We start from the raw sequence: 23,039 nt of genomic DNA, 5'->3' as shown, positions 1-23,039 counted from the left end.
TTCATCCCCAGCCACGCGTAATTATCTCAACCTTGAAAATGCATATATAATTCTGCATACTCACAATTTTAGTTGTCAGATTTCCTCAAGATATTAGTCGTCAAAGCATTATTCACTATGTCGCAATTTCTCACTGCATATGTAAATCACTACCAGTTATTGTTCCTGTCACGAGACTACTTACAAACGGAGTTTGGGGCAGTGCGTAAAGCATTTTGACAGAAGCATTACGCCCAAATCATGGACACTTAAGTACCGCTGCATCATAACTTCAGGTTCATCCTCAAACCTGGTCAACTCTAACTTAAACTTGACCAAAACCGATCACATGCTGCATGCATGGGGCATTCTGTTTATGCAAATAAGTATACGTACGTAAAACTAGAGTTGAATGTCTACAAAATTTTGCAGAATTTCCGCAGTTCTTACATAGTCGCTCACCTTCCTGCAAATATATAACACCGAACAGGCTGCCCAACCAACATTGTCCGACATTCTTTAACCATGGCTCTGGGAGACAAGATTAACACACTTTTCTCCATCTACTTCATCTTCCCTCTCGCCAAGGTTTACTTGTACTTGATCAGAAATCCTAAAACTCGAGAATATTTCGAATCCAATGGAATCCTTTATCTCGGCGACGTCTCGGTCGACTACGTCAAAAACTTCATTGACGGGATTTCCGGTACTAAATATTGGATGAAAGTGTACAATCGAATCAAACAGGCGAATGCTGACCTCGCCGGATGTGCGATGGCCGGATATAACTTTGTCCTGCCGAGAAACCCATCCCTCATAAAAGCAATTTTGGTAAAGGACGCCTCCCATTTTGGCAGGGTGGATACACTCCTCAGTCTAAAAGGGGATTACTTCGTGTCAAAATCATTAATATTTGCGCAAGGCGAGGCCTGGAAGAAAACCCGGGCGAAATTTGAGAGTGCCTTTACACCGAGTAAAATTAAGCAGAATTTCGACCAGGTTAACCAATTCGGAAAAAATTTGGTGGCATATTTGAACCGCGAGTTGGATAGGGGTACAAAAGCAGGGATCAATTTTGGACTTGCCGCGCATAAATATACGCTCGATGTGGCGGGATCAACGACGCTAAATTTGAACACGGGATCCCTTCAGACACGTGGACCGTCTCATATTGAACAAGTCTGGGGGAAATTTTTTGTCTCGTTTGATAACTTTTGGAACTGGTGGAAACCCGGGTTCATTCAGTGGTTTCCCAGAATTGCGACGTATTTCAAGATTACACTGGTTGATAAGGAAATTGTGCAATTTTACCGTCACGTCGCTAAGGGCGAGATGAATAACTCGAATGAAAATGAGGTCGGAGATAAGAATAATTTCGTCCAACTTGTCCACTCCACGTGGCAGGAACTGTACGGGCGACACGTGGATAGGCCGGATGAAGAAGAATGGATCGCAGCCAATTTATTTGGCATGACTGTGCCGGGCTACCAGACGACGCCGACCCTGATATCGATGTGTGCTTATGTTTTGGCTCTGCATCAAGACGTGCAAGATAAGCTGAGGGACGAGGTGAACGCTACATTCGAATCGAATGGAGGGGAATTTAATTATGCCGCGGTTAGTCAAATGAGCTATGTAGATATGGTGATAAATGGTAAATCACAAATTATTATCAATTAAACAAACTTAAGCGGATCTTTGTACATATATTAAAAAGCTTTAATTTTTCGCCTAGGCTTGAATAAATGCTAATAAAACGTTATAATGAACCAATAATCCTTAAATTTGCAAGTTTTTAGTGTTGAGAACTCTTCGTAATCCCAGAAAATGTTAAAGCTGTTTGAAAAACCTAAAAACGGCTAAATTTTTACAGTTACCCCAATTTGATTCGTTTTCAGAAACTTTGAGGATGCACTCGCCCGTGGGATTGTTGGGGCGCATGTGCACAAAAGAATATCCCGTCCCGGGTACTAAATATGTCATAAAAGTCGGTGACATAATCCTAATTTCATTATACGGGCTGCATTATGATGAAGAGTATCACGAAAATCCGCAAGTTTTCAACCCGGAGAGGTTTTCCGGAGTAAATAAGGATTTTACCTTCCTCCCGTTTAGTCAAGGGCTAAAGAGTTGCATAGGTGAGTCTTACACCAAAAAGGGTGAGTCGGATCGATGAGTTTTGAAACCCGACCAGGCTAAATCCGAATATAAGTTTTTAATATAAGCCACCCATCGTTTTTCGAAAATTTTTGAATTTTTGAAACATGTGGAACATAATCTATTTATAAAGTTTTTTTTAATTGTTATAATTTGGATTACATTTGGATTTATTTGTTCTTACGTAGGAATTTGGATGGTAATGATGCAAACTAAAATGGCTTTGTGCCACGTCCTGAGAAATTTCAGACTTACCCCGTCCCCAGACACGCTCATTCCCATGAAGTTCGTTAACTCGCAAGTTCCTGTAATGGATCCGGAAAAGGTGTTCGTGAACTGTACTAAAATTGAGTGATCGTCAAGAGAATTACGGGGGCTGGAGGATCCAAGAAACATAAAGAACACAATAACTACTTATGTACTTATTTAGGCAAACATGTCATTAATCTAATAAGTACTCATTTAAATGATGCGGATAATTTTACGGTCATGCCAATCAACAATAAAGTTGTTAAAAACATTATTTTATTATTAAACAGTATACATAACTGAATTGAAACGGAAGTCAATTCAAATTGATGGAAATTTAATTCTGGTCCGATCAGCATTTTTGTTGCCAATTGTACCTGTACTTATTTGTAGGTTCATATTAAATTTTGATAAGTAATAAATGTTTGATTTTTTATGTACTTTATCATTTATATCGGCATTGGAGGACATGTTAAGTATTCGAGACAAGTATCTATTTACATATTCGTGTAAGCTTTCTGTATTCCTTCATAAATATTTTATTCTTGAATACTATTTTTCATCCTACAAATGTATCAAGTCAAAATAATATAAATATGTATGTATGTATCTACTCGTGTAAAAGATACACCAGTTTTATATGTACATATGTCTGTAAATACATATGTACATGTATCACATTAAACAAAGTTATCAGTATTGAATTTATTTATATAATTAACATCCAACTAGCACATGCCGTTTAGAAAGGTTCAAGACTAGAATTTCAACTGAAGTTGCACTGTGGAGTAAAAAATCCCAGAGATTTCGAAACATCCGCCTAGTTGAACAAACTTCTACACATACAAGGTAAAGAAAAAATTACGATCGGTCCACAAAATGGGTAGAACTACACAGATACTTACCTACGTGAACAATATACAAAATTTCAGAGATGGGGTATTTCTTATGCATGCCTTACACGTATATGTACAAACAAATATGCACATATTTACATGCATGCGCAAAAAATATTTCTTCAGTTTTAAACAACTGCATGTGCACAAAAAAATGAGATATCAATTGTATTTTTACGTCGGATTCATTTTGACAGCGTAAAATTCTGCAGGCTGAAGTCAATTAAATGTTTTAAACCAAAATTGAAATTATATGAAACTTTTTGTTTTAGTTTTTGTCAACTTAAAAAGTATCGTCATGCAAATTTACATATACATACATGAAACATGAAACTCATAATATCAGGCATAAGTTGCAACTTTACAATTCATCAAAGGGTAATTATCTCAACCCTGAAAATGCATTTCTGACGTGGATATTCAGATTTTCGCAACAGATTAGCCGTCAACAAAGTATTCACAATGTATACATAAGCTAGGAATGTATACAATTTCGCGTAACACAAGTCTGCAACCAGTTCGGGACGATAACACTTACAACCTGAACTTGAGGCAGTGCGCAAAGCTTGTGATTAATTTGGTATGGGACTGCATAGACTGCAGAAAGCATGTGATCGATTTGTGAGGGGTCAAAACATTCTATGTATCCTTCCCATGTTTATTATAACATGGGGCATACCCCGGGGGGGTGGGGGGTAGCAGGGTAGAGGTAAAAATTCCCCTACAATCGATCACATACATTGTGTACGGCCCCTACAGAAGAGTCGGGGGCAGGATTAGCAGGATTGAGGAAGTCAATAGCCATCTCCCATGTTCACCAAACTTCGGGGTTGAAGTTGACTAAAAATCGATCACATCTTTAACGTAGCGTCCCTCATTTTTCTTCTACATGATCACATATAGAAGTAATAACCTTACCCAACTACGCATTTTAACGTCTGGAAAGTTTCAAGGACTTCGAATTTCTTACAACGGGGACGCAAACCATGTTCAACACAGATTATTTTTTCACCATGTTTCTTCTAAAGTGCACAATTTTGGAAATGATATTTAATTCGGAACACAGATGGAAAAATTTGTCAGCACGTTTTGGAAAACGCTCGGTTTTCCAGCGGAATCTGTGCCTTGCGGTGGCAGCTGCGCGTTTTCGCGAAATTGCAGAGCCCAAGACTTTTCGCATTTGCTTTGCACACTAAATGTTTCCAAAGAGTTCCTCGTTTAAATTAACAAGGTCATAAAATACTCTGGGCTGAACATGGTTTGCGCCCCAACTGTTGTTTTTAGTTGCTCACCTTCACAAAACTGTATAACACATTGCCAGACATTATATCTGACATTATTAAACCATGTCTCTCCGAGAAAAGATTACCACTCTTATTTCCAATTACGTTCTCTTCCATATCGTCGCGCTGTACTTCTACTTGATAAGAAATCCCAACACTCAAGAATATTTTGAATCCAATGGAATCCTTTACCTCGGCGACGTCTCGATCGACTACGCGAAAGACTTTATCAACGGAATCTCATCCACGAGATACTGGATGAAAGTGTATTTACAATCGAGTAAAACAGGCGAAAGCCGACTTCGCCGGGTGCGGAATTGCTGGGCATAACTTCATCATAGCGAGGAAACCATCCTTCATAAAATCAATTCTGGTAAAGGACGCCTCCAAATTTGACAGGCCTCATACATTGCTCAGTTTAAAAGGGGATTACATCGTGTCAAAATCGTTAGTCTGGATGCAAGGCGAGGACTGGAAGAAGACCCGGACAAAATTCGTAAGTGCCTTTACACCGAGTAAAATCAAGCATAATTTTGACCAGGTTAATCAACTTGGGAAGGATTTGGTACAATTTTTGATCCGAGAGTTAGATAAGGATTCAGAAACGGGGATCGATTTCAGAATTGCCGCGCAAAAGTATACGCTCGATGTGGCGGGATCCGTCACATCCGTCCGTTAAATTTGGAGACGGCATCCCTTCAGACGTGCGGACCTTCTCGATTTGAACAACTCTCGGCAAAATTTGTCTTTTCATTTGACAACTTTGGGAATTGGTGGAAACCCGGGTTCATTCAGTGGTTTCCTCAAATTGCGACGTACTTCAAGATTACAATCATTGACAAAGAAGTTACTGAATTTTATCGTAACGTCGGACAGATCGAGATAAATAATTCGAAGGAAAAGAAGGAGGTCAGAGATAAGAATGATTTCGTTGGTCTTGTCCATTCCACGTGGCAGGAACTGTACGCGAGTCACGTGGTGGATCGGCCGGATAAGGAAGAATGGATCACGGCCAATTTGTGCGGCATGGTTTTACCGGCTTACAAGACGACACAGACGCTGATATCAATGTGCGCGTATGTTTTGGCGCTGCATCAAGACGTACAAGACAAGTTAAGGGAAGAGGTGAATGCCCTATTCGAATCGAACGGGGATGAATTTAATTTGGCCGCGGTTAGTCAAATGACCTATATGGATATGGTGATAAATGGTAAGCCGCATACATAAAGCCATATTAAAATACATAAATAAGTATAACATGACAATAACATTTATAGATATTGAATAAATGCGAGTAGGGAAATATCTACAAAACGTTTACCATGAAAGTTTTAACTCGGTAAACTTGAATGTGTGGCCTTTGCACACTTCTAGACATCAAGTATTACAATAATTCCAAACGGTATTCATATATGTGGCAATACCAAGTGGTATTTTACGAGTGGATAATACCATGTAGTAATAGCTCGCTATTAACGTTTTACCATATCGGTAGCAAATTTTTACGGACCGGTATGATTTTAATGCCACGCGACAGCAACTTTAATGCTGAGAAATCAATACCTGTCCGACTATGTCAGCGTATAATACTTAATTTATCTTATCTCATGTATGTGTTTACAAAATGTGAAAATTTCTATCGGAAGTTTGTGACTTCCGTAATGACACGTTAAATAATTTTTTTTTCAGAAACTTTGAGGATGTACTCGCCAATAGGAGTGGTGGGACGCACGTGCAAAACAAAATACGCCGTCCCGGACACTACCCTCGTCTTAAAAGCTGGAGATGTCATATTTATTCCGCTCTACGGTTTACACTATGATGAAGAGTACTACCCAAATCCGGGAGTTTTTGATCCGGAAAGATTTTCCGGGGCAAGTAAGAATTTTACTTTTCTTCCGTTTAGTCAAGGACCCAGGAATTGCATTGGTGAGTTGAGTTGTATACATATTTTGAGAATCGAGTACTTTTAAAAACTTTCGAATTTTTGAAACATCTGCTTAAATTTTTTGTCAGAATTTGTATTAAATTTGTATTGATTTATTCTACCCTTAGGAATGCGGATGGGAATGCTGGAAACCAAGATTGCTTTGTGCCACGTCCTGAGAAATTTTAAACTTACCCCGTCCTCAGATACGCTCATTCCCATGAAGTTCGTTAACACGCAATTTCCAGGAATGGATCCGGAGTAGGTGGTCCTAAACTTCACTTAAATTTAGTGGTTATGTGTGCATCACAAGAAAACTTGCAATTAATACTTATATGAAATTTTTTAAAAAGTTTATGCATATCGTGAATTTAAATATTACGAAATGCATACTTCTACAGAAACCTAAAAGTGGTTTAAATTTAAATTCGTCATTACCACATGATTAGTCTTTCGCATTAATTAAATTAAATACTTCAGAATGTGACCTAAATTTTAAACATCATAAATTTGACTTAATTCCATAAATTTGACGAGTTTCTTGTACATATTCCAGAATTATTCGAGCAGGTCACCTCATTTGCATGAATTTTAGAGAGATGCGCCCGCTCATTTGAGCTAATTACAAAGAGAGATGTATAGAGTGTACAAAAACATTAAAATCCCGTATCGCTTAACATGGGCGTAGTTAAATGTGTGCAAATGAAGTTACCAAAATATACGTACCTATGTACATAAGTAAATATGTACATCTCTAATGGAAATTGGTGTTAAGTTGAGTTGCATCGATGTACATAATCTAACACGTGACCCAATTCGAAGGTCGGTACGTGTTTAACATTTGAGCACAAATTGCTTATTTTAGGAAATGGCTTTATATGAAGTGGAAAAACGTCAATTTCTGTATGCATACTCCACTTCAATTTCATTACCATTATTATAACAAATATGACCAAAAATCAATGAACTTTTATCAGGATAATAGATAGCATATTTTGAAAGAGTAATACATATGTACGTCTGGGGACAAGTAGAAATTTTGTCAATTTCGTAAAGTCGTAACTCAATATGTACATATGCATATATTTAGTTGTCCCTTTCTGAAGTTCACAAGATTTTGACTTGTCCAAATGCAACTTTTTTATACGGTGTATAAAGAAATACACTTTCATCAGACAGCTACCTTTTACTTTAATCAATTTCTCACCACTTAATGCCCATTTCTCACTCACTAACCTCTAAAATGGAGACGAACAAAGTCTCCCTGCAAAAATCCCATCTTAACAATATTTTCTTACCTCCATTAAACGACTTAATTTCCCTCTCACTCACAAACGTAAACCAAGACACGACCGAATCTCGACTCGTTTTCACGCTAAAAAACCTAATTCGCGGAAATCAATATTTTGGGAGTTTCCCCTTCAAAATTTCCCATAAAAGATTGTCTCACAAATTTAACTCGTTTCCACCCTGGTGGTGCATATTTCTCCTTATCATTGAAAGTTTTGTTATCTTTGGCTACATCAGTAGCAGCGCGGAGCAGCACAAATCTCTTGAAATTACACGCGTTACGGAAAAAATTTCATTTGCTCTTAGCTACACTTTGACCATAGTGTATTCCATAGTTTGCCGAATTCATGGATTATTTTTCCACAAGAAAACCTTAACAACTTGGGGTGAACTGTGCAGCGGGATCGATAAACTGCAAGGGTCCCGCCAAATTCTAAACTCTAACCATTTCTCAACCCTCCGGGGAGACCTGAGATGCAGTGTTTCCTTAATATTTTTCGTATTTCTTGCTTTCACGGGCTGCATCAGTGCCGCATTTTTCACAGTATTCTTCCCCACTGAAGACCAGCCAGAGATCTGGTACGGATTCGTTGTGCATTTCTCTATGACGATAATTTTTAGTTGGTCAACTTGCGCCAATTTGATGTATATGGGTTGGCTTATGGCGCCAATAAGGGTAACCGAAGGGTTATTTCTTCATCTAAATGATGCCCTTAACGAAATAAGTGAAGAGCTTGGTCATCGAAGTAGCGGATTTATTTGTCCTTCCCGCCTCCAAAATTGGGTGGCGGACTATACGAAAGTCAAAGAAATTTTGGAATCTTGTAAAAAATCGGGAAACATAAGTCTTCTCTTGACCGTTGGGTATGCCTCGGTGCAAATCACGTGTGAAAGTTACTCTGTGATTTCCCTCCTGGCTATGAGAAGCATTTATCCCGCGGCGACAAGGACGGTCAAGTTGATGCTGCATTTGATAGCGTTATATCAGTTAGCTAATCATGCTGGAAAATTGAGGGAAGTGCAGGGAGTAATTTATAGCAAATTATGTCAAGTCGAGGTATTAATTGGTGGGACGGTTTGGACGCAGGTGAGAGTGGTGAGTACGGAATTAATCGTTTTTCTTAAATTGAAAGGGTTTCAAATTACAGTAAAAATATTTGTATGTCTATAATCGTTTGAAGGACATCTCCTGCCTGTTGAAACAAATTGTGATGGAACCGCTGAAAATTTCTCCAGGTACATTTACACGTATTGTCATATTAAATAAGTTCCGTATACGAGGAAAAGCAAAAAAAGATGTGTAATGTTTTTATTCGGTAGGAGGATTTTTCACATTGAATAGGAAATTAATAACTTCTGTACGACTTGCATATAATAATTTATTATGTACATATTTATCAATTTAAGAAGATACTAATTAATTTGGCAACCATACTTTCAGGTTTTATCCGCCATTACGACTTTCATCATTGTTCTCATCCAATTTCGTGGAGCGGAATGAGCCGCAGGTGGAAATCAAAATATGGGTCCAATTACACCTCGAACATATTATATCTTAAGACCTTTAATTTACCTTAAACCTGACACATCTTAGGTTACAAACTGTTAAATAATTAAGTTAAGTACTACATACATGAAACATAAAATATGTATTCCCTAATTGAGCAATGAGTATACATGTTTCCAAAAATATACATGCATGTACGTCAAGTCATTAACGCTGGAGCTAATTAATACTCCTTAACTCTCCGTTTTTTGTGCATAATCTATTAAATTTATTTGCTAAGTTAAACCTCATACAACCTCTTTTTTCACTAAACAAATTGGACTTGGTATTCACTTTCTCTTATTAAGTGTCAAAACCGTTCTAAACGTTCCTTTAATAAACCGTTACAACCAATGTAACCAAGGGGTGAAAGAACTGTTTCATACGTTAAAATGAATTTCCTGTTAAATTGACATATATATGCCCTATGACCTTTAGATGACCTCTGAGGTCAAAATGTAGGTCACCATTGAATTTAACGTTGAAAAGTAGTTAAGAATGATGTGTCACATGTCAAAACTGACACGTGACACTTTTTCGTCACTTTTCGTCACCGTGACGACGTCATCGTCACAGGTGACGTCCAATCGCAAAATGACATGAATTTTCGAATTCTTTATTGAAAAATAATTAAAAATGATGTGTCACATGTCAAAACTGACACGTGACACTTTTTCGTCACTTTTCGTCACCGTGACGACGTCATCGTCACAGGTGACGATGTCACAGTGTCCATCTTCGAAATCGTCCTGTCCCTTGACGTTAGGAGTTCACGTTCAAAATTTCAAGTCTCTATGTCTTTTCGTTCAAAAGTTATCGGAGCTACGGACAGACAGACGGACGGACGGACAGACGGACATAACGATCTTATAAAGGGCTTTCACCCCTTAATAATTGCCCTCATAAATTTCAGCACGGTCAATCGTTTAATAATGAATAGTCCCTCACACCCAATTTTTAGCGGTCGGCAAGATTTCCGAAATTTCGACATATACCGTTTCTCCTGTGGGGTCCTAAACTTCATTTGTTTCCAAGAGGAAATCGTCCTCTTGGCGTTTGTATGGAATCGGCCGGCCATTTCGAGAAAAATTACCCATAAGATTTCAACAATGATCGACCAGGAAAAGAGAAGCAACTGAAATACAGTAATTAATTACCGAAAATTTTATTAATATGACGACTACAATAAATTCGCAATATTGCAAATTGATCTACCTGGATGTGACTTCCCATCGTGTTTCTGTACATGATCAGTGACACGTTAGCGAAAACGATAAACTGTCCTAGCCCAGCCTGAAACATATTTAGCAGCCAGCCCGTTATACTGAAGAATTGCTTATGTATAATTTCCAAGCATCTAGTAGAAAAAATTGCATGTCAATTCAAATCTTGTAATTATTTACTGACAATGAAGCCTTAATCGTCAATTAATATATGTATGCATCTCCTAAATTGAACTGTTTACTAATTTTCAGACATGTCACCCATCGACTTGCATGGGTCCTACACTAATTCTGAAATTAATCAAAAGTAAAAGTACCATTACCTGTACTCGAACGGAAGTACCCACCCTGACCTCAAACGTTGGGACGACTTTTGATTTTTTGCACCAACACGGAACTCACAGTGCAACAGGGGTAGAATGGAAACTGGAAGGCAAAGCACATGTTAATTAAACTGAAGTCAACTACCTATATGGAAATGACAAATTGGGAATTCATTAGGAGTTCGCATGTTCGTATCGCAAATTTTTTAAAAATTGTGAACTACATAAGTACATACATATGTTCTGGCTTTGGAGATGCGTAAGCTCGCAAATGAATTTTCAAGCCAACTTTTTGCGAACTTTGGTTTTTTAACGTACTTATCATCCGAATTCGTAAAAATACCAGCATACATAGTGTCACATTTAAACGCAATTTGCATTCCCCTAACACCTTAAGAACTTACAAACATAAAGAAATCCAAGAGTACAAATGACCATGGTGTGTTCCCAGAATGCGTAACAATAATAAATCACAAAAATTGCATGAGTCCAGTGAATGTAAATGTCTAGTGTCCCCATGGAGGGGAGCACTGTCGGGAAGTAGACCGGTGTTTCTGGGTACACAAAGTAGTGAAAAATGGTACCCAATGGGGTAACTGAGAAGGATATGATGCTAAACAAGAGGATTCCGTCAAGTAATGTTCCCGTTAAGGATTTTCTCGGGTCGTAATTCCTCATCCAATACACTATTAAAAAATGAAAATAGTTTTTTTTTTCGGGAACGTCATGATCGGGGAAGGGTTCAGAAAAACGAAGGGTATTAATCACAAATAACAACCCAGGGGTTTTAATGTTTTCGGGTTTAATTGGGTTCATTTAAACCCAATAAACCCTAATAAAACTTAAATAAAACCAAGTCAACATTTACTCCCCTTAAAACCTATCAAACTAAAAAAAAAACAACCTAGTAAAACCCTGGGTCGGAATACCCTGATTCTAATCACCTTCAAACTGACAGCAGCATCGTACAATTTGTGTCGTAACTTGGCAGATTTGCTTCTGATATACGTTTAAAAATATTAACGTGCTCGAACCTATTAGAAACGTGAATGAAAACGCGTAGCAGATAAGAAAATATGGATTTGATTTCCCCCCTCTTCATAAAAATAGTTGAATTGTTCGCCAAAATATGAAGATGGCGAGGCAAATTAACAGGGTCGAAACAAGCAATAGTTTTCTGGAGGAGAATTTCGTAGTGTAAAAGGTCTTAGTTTTCGAATTAAATCGAATGCTATTTGTTCCTAAAAGAGCAGATGGCAGGCAAGAGATGTGGATCAATCGTAAACCAAATTCGGAGTACATTTCTGACCTGGTTTTACAAATTTCTCTGCACAAATGTGAAAAACAGACGAGATTACTGGGGGGTCCGGTTTAAGGTTAAAAGTATATATGTTTATATTATTTAATAGATCAAATAATTACATAAATAGTAATTAAAGTTCCAATTGGCCCAGTTATTGTAGCCAAAACTGGAATTTAGGATGTTAACTCAATACAAGTCGTAATTGCTTTTATTTATAAACGTTTTGAATAAGCTGACCCAGCGTTCCACCGTCATGAATTACATAAATCTGTCACATAATATTTGACGACTCACTTTCAAGTAATACCTAACTGAGAAATAAACGAACTGACATTAATAATCAAAACCTTAATTAATTGGTCAAAAAATAAAAATTACTGCACTTTGTACCAGCATACTCAAACAACTTGGTGACGTTTCATTAAAAATCCCGATGAAATAATTGCAAGTGCATTTACGATTTCCATAATTTCATACTTTCCCGATTCACTGCAAGACTTGTGTTAAAATTCGATAACTGCTCAATTAAATATGTATCAAGCTAAACTAAAGATCCAATTTGGCAAAATCAATTTTTTTTGCAGTTATGTATTTTGAATTTATTGAATATATTATTTGCATGCATACATATGTACATACAGTATCCCACTTAATTGTAGATGCAGTGCATGCATGCATTGTACAAATCAGAAATACTCCAAAACGGGTTAATATTTCAAATTGATTCTTACACCAATTACCAACAATATTTCGTACTACAATCGTCCAAAATCTTCATTTTATTTTCCTTGAGACATTTTCAGATAATTTTTGTAATATTTATCAAATTCTCGCAATATTGGAAGATAAATCTCTGACAAAAGTCCTCTTTCGCTGCAAATCGACAAGGATTTATTTTTAGCAAATCAAGAAAAGCCTCGTTTGTCATGATATCAGCGACTCATTTCAATGTTCCTACCCCGTCCTATCGGAAACTGCCTCAAACCATTACATTCCGGCAAGAATTCGAAAGTTTCACACCACATACTAAATGTACAGGCAGCAAAGATTTTCCTTGACACGTGTATTTTTAACAATTGCCTCAGAAATCAATTGTTCGCACTTTTGTTTGGCCTCTGCCACATTCTGGTAACTCTATCTGAACCAGGAAGTTTAATTTTGATCTCATCCAAGAAGAAAAAAATTTCCTGTCACAAGCGGAACTTCTGTATTTTGCCTTCTTAACGCTAATAATTTCTTGTGGTATCCCACTGAGATCTTAGGTGTTTATTTTGCCAAATCTCTCGATAATTCAGCGAATAGCGGCCTGTTTCTAATCTTTTATAAGTGAACATCTGTAAAAAGGTCCCTTTGGATACCTCTCGCAAGGTTTGGTGTGAACAGACGAGGACCATCCTAACAATTCTCATATGTCTCGTGTCATGACGCGGAGATGTACGGCTTTTTGGACGCTGGTCGTAATGACAAAAATGAGTTGCAATCTAATCCCATTTTTTGCACAATATATGGTACAGGTTGTCTTGAAATTTAAAGTTTTTGGCCAATTTTTCCATAACTTTGCACATTTTAATGACACGCAACATTTTCTGCCAGAATTTCTAGATTGACCTCGTTCTTATTTACTATTTTGATATACAATTTCCACAAAATATTTTTTATTGACAACTCAAATAACTGTTCTTACCCATAATAAGCAATCCCGAATGAAGTTTGCCTTTAGAGTGACAGACTGGGTCGTTATCACAATTAAGCTCGCCTGCATCTACAATTTTGTGGCGTGCAATTTGCAATTTTTTGACATTTAAATATCTATAACTTTATCATTTTTAGACGAATTCATTTGAAATTTTGCACGATTGTAGTACGAAATATTGTTGATAATTGGTGTAAGAATCAGTTTGAAATATTAACCCGTCTTGGAGTATTTCTGATTTGTATAATGCATGAATGCACTGCATCTACAATTAAGTGGGATACTGTATTTATACAAACTCGTACGCCGTCTTCAGAAGTAATTGTAACGTGCTATACAATTACTTGGATTTCGTATTAACTTGGAGTCAGATTAAACTCCAAATCTTCAAATCTCACACGTCTACACTTCCACCAAAAATCTTTTGCACTTCCGGAAAAAGTGGAGATATTCTGGCCCGTCTTTCTGTCCACGACCCAACCGTTGCAGGCTACAGATCCGCCATGTGCAACATATTTCATCTCTTTCCGGACATTTCGGACATCCTCCGTCTGGGCGGATTCCTTTACACGGACAACTACATTCTGGCTGCCCCCATTTTTCGCAACTTCCCCTTTGACCATATTCCGCATCCTTTTGAGCACCGTGACAATCCAGCTCATTTGATATTCGATACAAAAAACGGCAGAAAAATGGGGTATAATCTGGAAATACATAAAATTATACATAAATCGGGGTTTCGGTGGGTTTTGGGTAGCAAATATGAGCAATACCCACTTGTGGTCGGGGGTTTCAAATTTAAGAAAGTATGATAACAGGACATTACTAGCTATTATAAGTGATTAAATCTTTTTGACCAATAAACTTCTTTGTTGCGACATTACGGAAAAAGCAGATTGTTACCACAACTTAATATACAAAGTCGTGACTCAGGTTGCCCCCCAGACTACCCAAACGACCCCTTAACCCAGTTATGTAAAACCCCTGGTTTACCAGAACTCTCAATAGCAAATATTGGGGGTTTTCGTTACCCTGATTCATACTCACACACACATCCATCAACGCAATGAAGCAATTCGTACATATGTAGATGTTCTGAACCGTGTTTAAATTATGTAAATTTTCTAACATTAAATATGTTGCAAAAATATTCGTACCGAATGCGGCCCGTAGAGGAAAAACATGTTTGGCAAGGTATCCGTCATTATGCCGAGATAAAAGTTTGCGTCTTCTCTCAACCCTTTGGTGACATCAATCCCATCGCCCTCTTCACTTTCGTCCTCTTTTATAAATATTTTGACCGGATTGAACCAGTGCGTCGTCATTTGCTCGTACCCCGTCGCACAAATGATGACGTCCACTCGTCTCGTGGTTCCGTCGCTGGTGGAAATGTCCCCCTCGGGAGACACGGAGACCACTTCTTCGCGAATTACGTCCACATGAGGGCGCGCCAAGGCGGGATAGTACGAGTTGGACATACAGTAGACTCCATATATCTGCATACCCTATGCATGTGCTATGCTCAACTACATGCAAAATCTCAACCGATTATCCGAATTTGGAACGAGTAATATTAATTTGTGCAGAATTTAGTGGACAACAAACGGTGAAAATGGTGTTTGCCATCAAAATTTATTACTCATTAAATTATTACTGTAGACAAACAATGCAAAAAAAAATCGCGCAGAAGTCTGCGTACCTTTGAGCAAAAATAATTTAAAATTCAAATTTAGCAAGACATTTTAGCTTAAACAATTTTAATATTTAGTTGGACCCCCATTAGCCTTAATAATTGCTTCAAGACGCCGGGTCATGGAGCTCACTAAATTTCTGGTCACGTCGGGAGAAATTTCATTCCAGACTTTTTCTATCCTCGATTTAAGCCCTGGAATTCCAGAAAATGACTCTTCTCTGACTTTTCTTTCGATGTGTTCCCAAAGATGCTCGATGGGATTCAAATCTGGACTTTGAGGAGGCCAATCCAATTTGACAATCTTATTTCTTTTGAAGTATTCCATGGTGGACTTCGCAGAATGCTTGGGATCATTGTCCTGTTGGAATGTATATCTTCTCCCAAGTCCAAGTTGCCTGGCAGATTCCTTCAAATTTCGGTCAAGTATACCTTGATATTTGAACTGGTCCATAATTCCGTCCACGAATTCCATTTTTCCAACCCCATTCGCAGCCATGCACCCCCATACCATCACAGATCCACCTCCGTGCTTTACGGTAGGGTTGAGATTCTTGGGATTTAAAGCTTGATTTGGTAGTCGCCACACTCGTCGACGTCCATCTGACCCAAACACATTATATTTCGACTCATCGCTCCATAAAATGCTATCCCAAAATGATTGGCCTTTGGAAGTGTGGTCCCGTGCAAATTGAAGTCTTTTGGTTGCGTTTCTCTTTGAGATGAGAGGCTTTCGAACTGCTGGTCGGGACTTTAGGTTTTGCTTGTGTAGTACTCTCCGGATGGTATTGTGGCTCACCTTCTTCCCAAACATCTCCTCGACCTCAGTTGCAAGTTTCGGAGCACTTAGTGAAGGAGATATTACGACCTTTTTCACGACATGGCGGACTTCTCTCTGGGTCAACTTTGGTTTCCGTCCACTTCTTCTCTTATTTTGCACTGATCCAGTGAGTTTGAAATTTGTAACAATCCTCTGGACCGTCGATTTAGCTAATTTGTACTTCTCGCCTAATTTTTTGTATCCCAGACGCCCATTTTCATCACCTTTCCAATCTTGGATAATCCGATCGCGGATGGCTATGGAAATCTCTCTCCGTGGTGGCGCCATCATGACCTACGGTAAAACGAGTGACAAAATATTTGTTATGAATCTCTGAAATGTATTTATTAACTTCCCTTGGTCAAACAAATCAGGGGACGTTGTTTACTTTACGAATTGCAGAAAGGTACGCAGACTTTTGCGCGCCGAAATTTTGTCATCTTATATTTCAGTATGTGTTCCGCAACTAACACGAGTTATGGGCATTAGTTAGAAAAAATTCAAGTCCCCATTAAATTACCTGCAATTTGATACTAGTTGTTTCAAATTTGGATAATCGGTTGAGATTTTATATGCAACAGAGCATAGCACATGCATAGGGTATGCAGATATATGGAGTCTACTGTACATATCCTCTTACAGCCGAGGGGATAATTGGGAACTAGTTTTTTGTAGAGTTCCTCATTATGTCGTCCCACCCCCAGAAGGATGTTCGCCTTGCAGAGAGCTTCACCTGAATACGTGGCATTATTTTATAACGATGCGTATTTACAGGGTGGTTTAAATGTCGGGGTGCAATTATAAAACTTCGTAAATTCCCATTAGCTACCAAAATTTTGCCACTGAAGTTCAACCTTTTGAGAATTTTGTCATCATAGAGTTGAATATTAAAGTTTAATAATTTTGTTTTAATCAGAAAAATCTTAATCCCCTAACTAATGGAGATTTAGGGGGTTTTCCCTTTGCAAAGATTTTCCATTGTAGCAAGACATTTGAACCACCCTGTATGAAAGACGTATCTAGCTTAATACCAAATAGTGTCAAATATGTACATACACAAATTTGAATGCATATTAAATAAATTTTACCCATGGCATGTGCCACACCGTTTTTCTTATGAAAGTGGAAAGCAATGTCACGTCCGGTGGCGGTTACCGCCCTGAGGAAACCTTGTAGTAGAACTGAGTTCCGAATTGCGGTGCGCGCAAGGGGCGGTATGTCCACTTGGGCTTTGTAATAGACCCAAGCAGGTCGTCTTTAAGTGGGATAATATACATAGATTTAGTTAAATCTAACAATTTAGTTAAAATATACTAAAAATGTACAAGTTTGCTCAACCAACCTCTGGAAGCTGTACAAGGTTTTGACGTCATTCACAATTCCTGGGATTATTTGGCATGCCGCTGCCCTGCAGAATAATGCATTAAATTATCTTCAAGGCCTAAATAAGTTTGCCAAATAAACTAACCCGCTGCCCACGACGGCGACCGTTTTATCCTTTAAGGAGACGGAACTATCCCACTTGGCCGAGTGGATGACCGGGCCGGCGAAGGACTTGAATTTTTCTGGAATATGCGGCACGTGGAAAGGCTCTGGCCCAGCAATTCTGTATACAATATAGATCGTGTATAATTAGTTAGGTATAGCGACTCGATCTCTTTGTTCACAAAGTAAAGAGGACCAGATATTCCTGGTTCAGACCGGGAACGGAAATTTAATCGTATATTTTTAGTACGGCTTGCTTACACAATGTCAAAAATCCATTCTTCTGTAGTTCCTGCTTCTTTATTAAAGCTAACTACTTTCCACTTTTTGGCGTTATTGACCCAGGTCAAAGTTTGAATTTGGTGGTTGAATCTGGCATTTTTGTAAAGATCGTATTTTTTAGCAATGCTGTGCAAGTATGCCAAGACCTCGGGTTGTTTGGGGAACGTCTTGGTCCAGTCTGGGGCACAAAATATATTTGTTATTCAGTATTTCGGCAGGACCATTTTTTGTATGAATTTCTTGTGAAGAAAAGGGTGTAATCATAAAATACAAACCATAGTTATATTTTAGTTCAATTTTTTTTAACTGTACCTGGATTTATAGCAAATGAAAAACTATAGCTCTGCGTTGTCACGTCACACGCGCATTTTGGATACGTATGAGTAAACCAAACTCCTCCAAAATCCGCATTTTCATCAAAAATGGTAAATTCATTCAGACCCAGCTTCGTCTTGAGCTTAACTCCAGCACAAATTCCGGACAGTCTGAAAGCAAGGGTTAATTCATAAATATGCAATCGCGGTAAGTTTACTCCGCAATTCTAGAAATTTAACTTCAAATATATAGAAATTATTACCCTCCACCAACGACACAGATTTTCATCTCGTCCAGCAGAATGTGCTCAAATTTGGACTGAGATCACTCTTTCCCACGGTTTGATTTATATGAAATTTTCCCCACACTAACTTTGCAATTTTGATTACATTATTTTTTTTAATGGCCCCAGTTTGGTAATGGGACATGCTAAATATTTTTCTCAATAACTGGGGGATTAAGATACACGTGCCATGCCAATCGTTAAAGTAATTGGATAAGCATATGCATATTTCCATTAATTAAGCATCCTGGTATTTCGTGCAGCGCTGGAGAAATACCTGTAATCGTACGATAACGTGGTGCATACTCACATGATAATTTGAAAACAGATTTGGTTCTTCAGTTCTTGGGTTCTCAAAATCAACATTGCTAAACTTGCAAGAAAAAATTAATGAAGATCTTGAAACATTTACTCACGAAGGTTTGTAACAGAAGTTACGGAAATTATTAGACCCTAAGTTAGGGTCCCTAACTATGTACATAGATACAAAACGATTGGTAAGATATAAATGCATAGTTATGAAGTCAATTTTTTTCATTGTGTTTGCGTGCTTACGCTTGTGCGAGTGGGAACGGCGGCAGAATACATAGTTATAGTTCATGGAGATCTATGTAGCAGTTATCATACTCTTAATTGAATTTTGCCTTTGTTGCGTTGAAAGTTATATTTAGTTAAATGCATGTATGCATTTCGTCATTAGTGATAAAGTGTGAGACTGGGAAATACCAGTTGCTTTTTTAAGCAAAAAATCTTTGGGTGCACATTAAAATTGCAAATGAATTAGTTGCGAATGACCAGCAGTGGAGAATGATCGATGTCGGCATACCACCCTGAAAATATTCATAGGAAAATGTCCTATCCGAACAAAATGCTTAATCTACCTATAAGTAAGGATCTTAGGCGCCGTGCATAAATTACGTAACGCTGGCTGACATGAGCAGGATAGGGAAAAAACCCTATCTTACCCATGCTACCCAGCGTTACGTAATTTATGGACGGCGCCTTATGCTTTTTTGACGGAAAATTAGTGAATAGAGTAAAATCCTTAAAATGCCACCTTCAAAATATGTACATCAAAACAACAGGATTTTTTAACAATATATTTTTTGGCATATACAGTATGTAACTTATTTAATGCTACGATTTTTAATTTCAAATTCAACTTCAATTTTCTCGAGAACAGGTTGATATTTCAAAATTGTTTTCATACCAATTCTTCGCCATATATTGGACTACATTGAGGCAAATTTTCAGAGGGATGGAGATAAAACTGTAGAATACACAAATATTTTAATGTCAAAATATTGCGAATTGCACGTTACATAATTAATGCTACGATACACAACCGGTACAAATTTGCAGTCTTTCCTAAATACAGAGCAGAATTTCGAACGGATAAACAATTCTGTAGTATTTCTGCTGCAAATGAAAATAATTTGTCGAATTAAAATAAATAAATAACAAAGGACACCGTTCTCAGTATCAAAATATTGGGAAAGTGACCTCCCTCCATTAATAACGCCTAACTTTAAGGAAACCTTGGAAACAATTTAGAATACACGCAGGATCTGTTCCAAGGCTCACCGGAGAAAGGAAAACTACAGGACCTGTAGCGAATTGTAACCGTCAGAGTCGTAAACCCAGTAAAACACCACACCCGCACGCGACGATTGTAAAAACAGTGACAATAATGCTTGTCTGTCCGCGCCAGAAATTGCGAAAGATGTTCAAAGTGACCGTTGTACTGCTGTACACCTATGAATGATTAGACACAGGCTGATATTCGCAGGAATATCTGGGGAAATTCCAAATTCCACACCATACACCTTAGCGAATAATCACAAGAAACGCTTTTCGTGGGCAATGTAAAGAGAAGATGATTCCATGGCTACCGGAAACAATTTTTTTCTCAGATTAGACCCTAATTCAACTTTTTAGCTCAGATGGAACGATAAGAGTGCGGAAGGAGCCCAAATAAGTCTTAAGAAATTGATTTCTGAGACAAGCTATCAAACATAGCAGAGATAAGGAAATCTAGGCTATTTGTACCGCCAAATCCTGATGTGAAACTTTCGAAATCTTGCAAGGAGATAATGTTTTGGGGCAGTTTATGTTGCCTCAGGGTAGTAACATTGACGTGCGTCGCTGGGATCATGACCAAAGAGGTTTACCTTGATTTGTTAGAAATAAATATTGGCCAATTCGCAACAAAGACAGACTTTGGTCAGAGATTTATTTTCAGAAACGTCGGATATTAGACAAATATTACAAAAATCATCTCAAAATGCATCAAGGACAATGATACAAAGGTTTTGGACTGAATTTCAAATTTCTTGACCTCAACTCGATCGACCATAACCCAAAAATTCTGCAGCGTCTGGTGACAACACTAAAACTGACAAGCACGGCTCCCCGGCACACCCGTCATCACAGAAAAGTTAACAAACATCGACCATAGCGTAACCGAAGGGTTTGTGGATTAGATGTCCAAACGATTTCAATCAGTTATTGGGGTCTGACGAAATATTGAACCGCTCATACCCCCGTAGCATTAATTATGTAACGTGCAATTCGCAATATTTTGATATTAAAATATTTGTGGATTCAACAGTTTTATCTCCATTCCTTTGAAAATTTACCTAAATGTAGTCCAATATATGGTGAAGAATTGGTATGAAAACAATTTTGAAATATCAACCTGTTCTCGAGAAAATTGAAGTTGAATTTGAAATTAAAAATCGTAGCATTAAATAAGTTACATACTGTACATATGTGCATACACTTACATTTGTACATATGTGTGTATATAAAGTCAAATATTTTCATGACATTTAATTACCATTTTGGTGAAAATTTATTTTTCGCCAAATCCGTCAATCTCATTTGCATCCAGTTGACACAAGAAAGTGAAAGCTAATAAGCAAAACGTAAATATTTATTGCGGAGTAATCGCTTCGTGCCGTTTGAGATGAGTGCATACACTTTAAAAGTATGTATCCATATACTTATTTATGGAAGTATGTTTCGTTCCTACGTTAAATTTATGTACACGTGCACAATATTAAACACTCAGCCAACGCGTTAGACACAGATAAATGACATTAATTAACTCTAATTCGACATTAAGCGTTCTCAATTATCATATTCATACATAGTTTACGACTTTCACTGTGCTAATTAACACTAAAGTTTATTTAATTCAGCAGCTTTAAGATTTAATCAGCATTCACTTTAAGCTACTCTTTCATTCTCGTTCTAAAACGTAATTTGTACACTAAGCTTGACATGCTTCTCGACTAATTTGCATAAGAAAATGTACGTAATTTATATTAATCGTAATTTTTAAAGGTCAACTTTATAAACTTTAACTTTCATTAAAGAACTGAATATTAGAGTTTCCTACACATTCGTTTTGCGACACAGCTCCAAAATCCCAGGTAAATACGTATCTATTTATGTACCACAATCAAACTGCTAACTTAAATATGCAATCTCACTTCGCATCACCAAGTTTTGTTAATTACTTTGGAAAATCGAATCATGCCGCTATTCTCATAGTGATACATACTTAATCACTCGGACATAATTTGGTCACCCGTTAAGACGGAAATGTCTACGACGTAATGGTGACAATGATTTCGTACTACTTTATTTATTAAGTTCGAATAAACTGATTTCCTTGAAAGATAAGACATCCGGTAATTTTATGCCAGTCTGAATAACAAAGCTGGAACTAAACCAAATGGCGGAATCTAATGTGGATCAATTTAGTTCAGAAATAATTAGACCAGGGTTTCGAGTAAGCGTCACCCGGATTTCGAACAGCGTAGGCGATGAATTTTCTATTATTTCGGAATTTGAACGATTCGACTCAATTTCAGCACCAGTGAATTATTTACGTAAAGTTTAGCTAAATAACATTGGAGGTATTCTCCAATTTTAATCAAATTAATACATATGAAGTGATCACGATTTTAATTAATCTCAAACCTGCAAAAAGCACGATCCCCTAATGGCCAAGTTTGGCAGAGATGTGCATCCGAAGAGGAGAAAACGCGCAGCAGATTTTGAAAATAAACTTTTTCAACTTTATGAGACGTTCTTTCCACTTTGGATGTAAATACTGATAAAGATATACGGGGACTTGATTTGTAATTACCTATATGTACATCTGAAGTTCCTATGACTTATTCCTGAATAACCTATAAATTAAGTAAATCATAATTACGTCATAATTTTAATTTATTCTTAAGTTATATGCCCAAGGCTGCCCCAAGTACCTACTTAGTATTTCC

At 37.6% G+C, this 23,039-nt stretch overlaps 4 protein-coding genes across 6 annotated transcripts; 2 read left to right on the top strand and 2 right to left on the bottom strand.

Moving 5' to 3' along the window:
* Nucleotides 1–452: 452 nt before the first annotated feature.
* On the top strand, nt 453–2,845 carry LOC110849967 (cytochrome P450 3A12). The gene is made up of 3 exons (XM_022097449.2): nt 453–1,633; nt 1,878–2,117; nt 2,325–2,845. Exons 1-3 carry the CDS (start codon nt 505–507, stop codon nt 2,489–2,491), a joined length of 1,536 nt encoding a protein of 511 aa, XP_021953141.1. The 5' UTR covers nt 453–504; the 3' UTR covers nt 2,492–2,845.
* Nucleotides 2,846–4,620: 1,775 nt separating this feature from the next.
* On the top strand, nt 4,621–9,491 carry LOC110849965 (cytochrome P450 9e2). Of its 3 annotated transcripts, XM_035852249.1 has the most exons (5): nt 4,621–5,774; nt 6,254–6,493; nt 6,620–9,017; nt 9,102–9,139; nt 9,223–9,491. In XM_035852249.1, exons 1-3 carry the CDS (start codon nt 5,591–5,593, stop codon nt 6,754–6,756), a joined length of 561 nt encoding a protein of 186 aa, XP_035708142.1. In that variant the 5' UTR covers nt 4,621–5,590; the 3' UTR covers nt 6,757–9,017; nt 9,102–9,139; nt 9,223–9,491. The 3 variants fall into 3 exon arrangements, with proteins under 3 accessions (XP_035708142.1, XP_035708140.1, XP_035708141.1); XM_035852247.1 differs by lacking the exons at nt 4,621–5,774; nt 6,254–6,493 and having other exon boundaries at nt 6,752–8,877; nt 8,963–9,017; XM_035852248.1 differs by lacking the exons at nt 4,621–5,774; nt 6,254–6,493 and having other exon boundaries at nt 6,752–9,017.
* Nucleotides 9,492–14,225: 4,734 nt separating this feature from the next.
* On the bottom strand, nt 14,226–15,347 carry LOC110849964 (baeyer-Villiger monooxygenase). Its single transcript, XM_022097447.1, has 2 exons — nt 15,027–15,347; nt 14,226–14,573 (listed from the first exon to the last, which is right to left on the bottom strand). Exons 1-2 carry the CDS (start codon nt 15,345–15,347, stop codon nt 14,226–14,228), a joined length of 669 nt encoding a protein of 222 aa, XP_021953139.1.
* Nucleotides 15,348–17,325: 1,978 nt separating this feature from the next.
* LOC110849963 (FAD-binding monooxygenase BOA2) lies at nt 17,326–18,749 on the bottom strand. The gene is made up of 7 exons (XM_022097446.1): nt 18,724–18,749; nt 18,459–18,631; nt 18,126–18,324; nt 17,848–17,985; nt 17,722–17,787; nt 17,468–17,634; nt 17,326–17,381 (listed from the first exon to the last, which is right to left on the bottom strand). The coding sequence occupies exons 1-7, from the start codon at nt 18,747–18,749 to the stop codon at nt 17,326–17,328; spliced, it is 825 nt and encodes a 274-aa protein (XP_021953138.1).
* Nucleotides 18,750–23,039: the final 4,290 nt, after the last annotated feature.

This window comes from Folsomia candida, unplaced genomic scaffold, assembly GCF_002217175.1.
Source record: "Folsomia candida strain VU population unplaced genomic scaffold, ASM221717v1 Fcan01_Sc005, whole genome shotgun sequence".
NCBI lineage: Eukaryota > Metazoa > Arthropoda > Collembola > Entomobryomorpha > Isotomidae > Folsomia > Folsomia candida.
Note: the sequence above shows the minus strand (reverse complement) of the source record. Positions and strands in the feature narration are given on the sequence as shown.

Excerpts from the sequence above, each read along its gene's own strand:
- LOC110849967 (XM_022097449.2), top strand. The coding sequence starts at position 505 with ATGGCTCTGGGAGACAAGATTAACACACTTTTCTCCATCTACTTCATC. Across the intron at positions 1,634-1,877 it reads TGTAGATATGGTGATAAATG|AAACTTTGAGGATGCACTCG; the intron begins GTAAATCACAAA and ends ATTCGTTTTCAG. Across the intron at positions 2,118-2,324 it reads AGGGCTAAAGAGTTGCATAG|GAATTTGGATGGTAATGATG; the intron begins GTGAGTCTTACA and ends GTTCTTACGTAG.
- LOC110849965 (XM_035852247.1), top strand. The coding sequence starts at position 7,705 with ATGCCCATTTCTCACTCACTAACCTCTAAAATGGAGACGAACAAAGTC. Across the intron at positions 9,018-9,101 it reads ACCGCTGAAAATTTCTCCAG|GAGGATTTTTCACATTGAAT; the intron begins GTACATTTACAC and ends TTTATTCGGTAG. Across the intron at positions 9,140-9,222 it reads ATAGGAAATTAATAACTTCT|GTTTTATCCGCCATTACGAC; the intron begins GTACGACTTGCA and ends CCATACTTTCAG.
- LOC110849964 (XM_022097447.1), bottom strand. The coding sequence starts at position 15,347 with ATGTCCAACTCGTACTATCCCGCCTTGGCGCGCCCTCATGTGGACGTA. Across the intron at positions 14,574-15,026 it reads TCCTCTACGGGCCGCATTCG|ATTATACCCCATTTTTCTGC; the intron begins GTACGAATATTT and ends ATGTATTTCCAG.
- LOC110849963 (XM_022097446.1), bottom strand. The coding sequence starts at position 18,749 with ATGAAAATCTGTGTCGTTGGTGGAGG. Across the intron at positions 18,632-18,723 it reads ATCTGTGTCGTTGGTGGAGG|ACTGTCCGGAATTTGTGCTG; the intron begins GTAATAATTTCT and ends CCTTGCTTTCAG. Across the intron at positions 17,986-18,125 it reads GAATGGATTTTTGACATTGT|AATTGCTGGGCCAGAGCCTT; the intron begins GTAAGCAAGCCG and ends TATTGTATACAG.